The sequence below is a fragment of the Pterocles gutturalis genome, unplaced genomic scaffold (genome assembly GCF_000699245.1).
Source record: "Pterocles gutturalis isolate BGI_N339 unplaced genomic scaffold, ASM69924v1 scaffold32757, whole genome shotgun sequence".
NCBI classification, from domain to species: domain Eukaryota; kingdom Metazoa; phylum Chordata; class Aves; order Pterocliformes; family Pteroclidae; genus Pterocles; species Pterocles gutturalis.
The window spans coordinates 40,516-46,515 of NW_010116656.1; the positions used below are offsets into that span (position 1 = coordinate 40,516).

The following is a 6,000-nucleotide window of genomic DNA, read 5'->3' on the forward strand; positions in this document are numbered from 1 at the left end:
CCTATGACATGAGGACAACATCTGTGCTTGTGACTTCCGTGAACTGATACCTCTGCCTCTTGTATTTTGGAACCTCATTAGTAAATTCGTTAACAGAATGCACCAGTGTACACAGTCCATTCAGCATCTGTTTAAAGGCACATATGAACAACAATGTAATTTCAATAAAGATGCAACTCTCCAAGCACTGAGCTTGTGCAGCTCCACTTCTAATGGGAGAAGCATCTGTTCTCATGTCTATGCACCCCACAGACCACTGAAAAAAATGCCAGACCATTCAAAGCATCAACTTTGTTGTGGTTATACATGTGCAAAAGCATTTGTGATAGCTCAGTCCAGGGAAGAAAAAGAGAGTTGCATTCTATTATTCAAACATAGGCTCTGTTTGAAAAAGGACAACCTATCAGCTTGCAAATCCCATTGGATTTTTGTGCTACCGTGGCTCTACTAAATAACGAAGACTCTCTTAACAAAGAAACTAGAGAGGAACAAAAGTTATTCCACTTAGACCATACATTTTAAAAAGTGCTTAGCTGCACCAATCTTGCACAATGCACAGTAATGCACAGATAGCATACACGGCTCTAAAAGAGAACCTATGGAGATAAGGCTAATTTAGCTCAGGCTCGGTGGCAGACTAACACAGTCCCCTTATCTCTGTTATTTTAGTTAGCTCCTGTTAAGCTTGGTCAGCAGGGCATTCTGTGGTAAAGACAGATCGAGGCTACATCTGTCAGTAAATTAAAAGTGTCTCTAAGCATTCCTGGCTGCTGGAACATGACCATCTATATGGCTATAGCACTGAAATAGCTCCAGGACATTTCTGGCTTGTGCCAGCCACCACTTTACTAAAAAATTCCTGGCCGTGCTTCAGAAGGTAAAACAGCCCAGGGAGCTAACAGGCAATTTGCACGTGTAGGTCTGTGTGGTGTTTCCACCAAGCCTCAGACTTTGAATCTACTGCAAATGTGCAGAACTGATCTGCTTGCATTTAGAGGGCATATCAAATCCAGTTTCTGCACAGAAAACATCTGAAAGCTGGGGGTTTCTCTGTTGCCTTTTGGTAACGTGTAAGATGTCAAATAAATTTTGAGGTTATACCTCTGGGTATAGAGGATGAAGTCGTAGGTGATGCCTACATATCTATTACACACAACCATGGCTGCTGTTTCACTTTCCTCTCTAGTAGTATTGAGGAATTGACTTCTTCCCCTGTGAGCAACATCAAAAGTGAAAAAGGTGGAATTTTCCATAATAGTTAATAGTATAGCTTTATGGCATGTTGTTTGAAAGCACTGTGTAATAAATGGGTTGTTTTGACTGTGAAAAAATGTGGTTTTAGCATGTCAATGCAACATTTTCAAGCAAGACTGCAGGTGCTTAGGAAGGCAGCAAAGATAGACCCATCCGTTCATGTGGGCTTTATGTCATGCTTCCCTCATAGCACCTGCAGTGCTGAGTTCGCACCAATGTGGTAGCTGCAATATTTCCATGTCTAGTTGCAAATTTATGGAGGGAAAGTGGTGCATTCAAAGTGTCTGAATATGCAATTTTAAAGACTCTCAATTCTGTGTTCTCAAAAATACCAACCAGCATATGCAAATAGATGGTATTGGCCCAGGCAGCTTGAGAAATTACATGTCTAGCATGTAATTGCATGTCTTTCTGATGAGGAGGTTAGTTAAGAAAGTAACCTGGGTTGCTAGTTAAGAAAACGTGGGGTCTGGATTTGAATTCCAGCTCTTCTATATTTCCTATATAGTCTCTCCAAGTCTTAATCCTCTAAGTATGACAGCTTGCCCTTGTCATCAGCCTGCAGGAGATATATGTGATACAGGTTCAAACTTATGCGTGCTGAAGGAGGCTTAGAGCTTGACTGGAATACTGGAGACGCAAGAACCTTAAACTCTAAACTTCTTTATGTAAACAAGAAAATATCTTGCTTTACTATTTTGTTAGATGACACAATCGTTACTACAAGATAAGGAGACAGAACATCAACAGTCTGCTTTCTGGAGTAATATCCCCATGTGCACAAACCTTGATTACAGGTTTTCCCTGTAAATCCAGGGAAACATTTGCATTTGTTTGGTCCGGTGCACTCGCCGTACTTGCAGCCATGTCCACAGATAGCTGAAGAAGTCAGGCAGGGAAAGGAGAGAGAAAAATTAAAAAGTTAGAAATACTCTATTTGAGAACTTTGTCCCTGTTTAGTTGCCTAAAAACTTGTTGAAAAAGTTCAACATCATCCATACCTCTCCCTCTAGTTTGGGCATGGTAGCTACCAATAAGCACTTTATATCTGCAGAAAAGTGACACTACCATGGCTCACATGAGTAGTACATGTGTGCTTTTCCAGGTTAGTAAAGACCTGGAAAAGAAGGGACTCCTTTTAGTTCTATCCCTCATGCTTTTTCTGCCATGATTACGATTCACATTTAGTTTTGTACTCTTGCCATTTTACTATTTTTAAGAAGCCTATGTGAGAAGCAGCTAGCCAGCAGCTTGACTTGCTGTGCTTGGCATCTGGAGTAGGAAAGAGGAAACAGCACTCTCCTGCAGCCAAAGGAGACAGATTACCCTACAGCGGTTTTCCACTCTTGGACCTCCTCACTTACAGCTGAGGAACATGTCTGTCGCTTGGTGGAACACCCAGAGTACATCTGTCAAATGATCAGGCAACTATCCTTACCACACATCCCAATAACTATAATTGCATCAGGTTTACAATGACATGAGAGGTCTGTGCTTAGCCTGGATGCATTAAAAGGTAAAGGTTTTCTAACTCACAGCCTGATTTTCTGAATTTCTGATCATTAGTCAGAAATCAAATGCTTTTATAAGGCTTAAGGCTCCTAAAGTCAATCTTATTGTCAACATGAGGGTTATTCAGGAAAAGCAAACCAAACATGCATTTAAATCAAGACTATCTCTGGAAAAACAGCAAAAGAGTATGGAGCAGGTGCGCATCTTGCTGCCTTGTGCAATTAGGCTGCTATGGAAACTACAGGGAATAGGACAGTCACAGTGTTAGCTACTATATAGCAAAATTCTTAATTAGAATTCATGCTGCTGAATTCAAGTATCTTCCCTACATTTAAAAAATCATCCAGATGTACTAGTTTTGCAGGTTAAGGCATATTTCAACACTACCCATATCCCTGAATGCAATGTGGCATAGAGCAAGACCAGCTGAGTGTCACCACTGAAGCAGAGAACATCACTGCATCTGGATTTACAGTGCGGAATTACACTGTATTTGGCTTAAAGAAATCTGACAAAGAAGAACCTTAAAAGTTTATGAAAACTGAATTTTACTAAGAAAGCACCCTCTTGCTTTACAACAAGACAACTTATTCCACTGGCTGATCGAAGTTACATTTGCCAGTTTTCCCTCAAGGTTTTCATTTGCATCAAAACTAAGATGCTATTAAGCAATGCATAAATATTAATAAAGTTATTAATCAGTTTTTCCTTTTTTAAACTGTCATGCTACATATACGGAGCAGAGACTTTTTGGCATCCTTCCCTTGTAGACATCAGCTTGTTGATTTTCAGCAATGAATAACCCTAAGCCTCAGTTCAAATTCACTAGATATGATGCCAAACTCACTGGGACAACAGGTGCGACATCTCAGAAAGATTCCTAAAACATATATTTTATAACTGTCATAAACATGTATTTTTTTTTTTTTGTCGTGTGTTGCCCAAGTACAGGTAGAGAGAGATTTCACATCACCTTGGGATCTATAGACCTTTAACAAATTAGATATGTCTTAAGAGACATCGACTAGTCATTGAGCCAACGATCCACAGACCAGAACACTGGCTGGCTACCCAAGCTCAAGTCAAGTCCACCTATTGCTTGGGTTTTATTTATGTTTTTAGAAAGTTAAAACCTCTTTGTTCTCAGAGACTGTGTACTTCTGAAGATAAAGGATACCTACTCAAAGAAAAAAACACTTCAGGGGTCCATATATAGCATTAGAAGACACTGCATTTTTGGCACTTACTTGGCAGCTGTAACAGTACAGGCACTGACCAGAATTCTGCAGGAGGTTAGAACAGATGGTCCCTTCTGGACCTAGGAATTTTTGAATACATATTTTATTGTTCAGTGTTATTTACCTAAAGCTCTGGGTTTTTTTGAGGAGATGGTCTCTCAAAAATGTTTTATTCACACTCTCACAGAGTTTGGAGATTTCACTCCCCAGGAAGTTTCTTTCTGTGACTTCTGGCAGACATATAGGAAATCCCTTTATTAGTACCGAGTACACAGCCGTGGAGAGGAAACAAGCATAAAGTGTTATGTTACCTTCGCAGTGGCCCTTGTTGTTCTTTTTCCAGCCATAACAGCAATCCAACCTAGAACCATAGCGACACACCCCAGGCTGGCTCACAGTCACCAGCTGCCCACGAGCTCTCGAGCTGCATAAGGAAGGATAAACACTAGCTCCAGCAGGCACACACAGTTTAATCCATTGCTCCATATACTTCTTTGTACATTTCCCTCATGTTTTATCCACCATCAGGCACTTTCATGTCTCCAAACCTTGGAGCATTCGACAGTATTCCTACAGAGGAATGCAAAGTTGCATTTGGTTGGAGAAAAAGAGGAGATGGGAATGTTTCACCTGCAATAAATTAACTGTGCAACATAAATCCTTTCTAATGAGAAACATGGCAAAGGCAAAAAATACAGTCAAGTCCACTGCTAGAATGAGTCATTTTTAATATCAGTGAAGTCAATGGGGCTGTTCCAGCTTGCATCACACGAAGAATCTGGATTGAATATACAATGCCATACCTGACAGTACTATTGCTTTGGAGGATGAAATACTGATTCTGCAGAGAAGCAGCTTTCTGAATATCAGACAGCCCCATAAAAGCTAGTGACTTGCAGGCTCATAGCCACTGCATGTGTTCAAATTGATTGTGTGTGTGCAGACAGTCCCATGCATTCTGCTTGCAGGGAAGTCCCTAACCACACAAATTAACATTAATTTAGTCTGCCAATAAACCCAGAGGCTTCAAAGTCAGTGTGCAAATCAACAGCTGCAAGAGTTGGAAACCCTGCAATGTTAGTTGCCAAAATTATGAATCTGATGGAAATCCACAACTGTGTAAATCTTCTAGACCTACTCTATGCTGCAACGGCTGCTGTGACTCCCCGTTCTCCCTCTGCTTGCTGTTACTTAAGTTCTTCATTACCACTTGCCTGTTCCCTTTATGAAATTCTCTTATTTATACAGAATCCTCTGTCCTCACTGCTTTTTCTAGGCCACAATTTAAAATGCACTTTCTTCAAAGAGTCCAAAGTGTTCCTTCTGACATAGAAAATACCTTACCTGCGAGAGCTTTGTAGCAAGTGATTGAGGTATTGAGGAGGGCAATACGTAGCAACAAAAAACCTCATGGTGGGGAAAAACATTTTAAAAAATCAGCTTTTAATTTTTTCAGTCCGATGCACAGCAATGGCATTGCTTTATCACCCAACAGCAGCACTTTGCACACACCCCCCCTGTGCTTATCTGTAAGGGTTGCGCTCTTATTGGAACATTTACTGCAAACGTCACTACGACAAACTAGTAAAATAAATATATGTATACACTGCAAAGATGCAAGATGTTACTTCAGAGTCTTCTTTAGCAGCAGAACCAGTAGGAGAGAGAAAGGAGTTTTGGAGTTTTAAGGGAATTCATAAGCTCATGTATCTGAGATGCCCTGAATGAAAAGGTCTCGTATCACCTGTCAGGTAAAAAGCCTTCAGTGTTGAAATAAATTGTTCAGAAGACACCAGCCTTTGCCATCAACCCAGTGATGCAGTTTACAGGAGTACATCTTCAGACAGGAGAAAAAGTGTACTGAAGAGCTGTGACTCCTCTGTGTGTGTCTATTAGAAATCAGCACCCTGCCTCTGGATTTATAGACAATAAAATAACCTTTTTCCATTTTGTTCATCCAAATACTGCTGGCTTACATCACTCACAAGTATACAAG

General features: G+C 40.5%; 1 protein-coding gene across 1 annotated transcript in view; it reads right to left on the minus strand.

Moving 5' to 3' along the window:
* EGFL6 (EGF-like-domain, multiple 6) overlaps positions 1 to 5,416 on the minus strand; it is a 36,024-nt gene extending 30,608 nt beyond the window's left edge. The window contains exons 1-3 of the mRNA XM_010075576.1: positions 5,349 to 5,416; positions 4,316 to 4,428; positions 2,041 to 2,133 (exon numbers count right to left, since the gene is read on the minus strand). Of these exons, the coding sequence (XP_010073878.1) occupies positions 2,041 to 2,133; positions 4,316 to 4,428; positions 5,349 to 5,416 (274 nt within the window). The remainder of the gene's footprint in view (positions 1 to 2,040; positions 2,134 to 4,315; positions 4,429 to 5,348) is intronic.
* Positions 5,417 to 6,000: the final 584 nt, after the last annotated feature.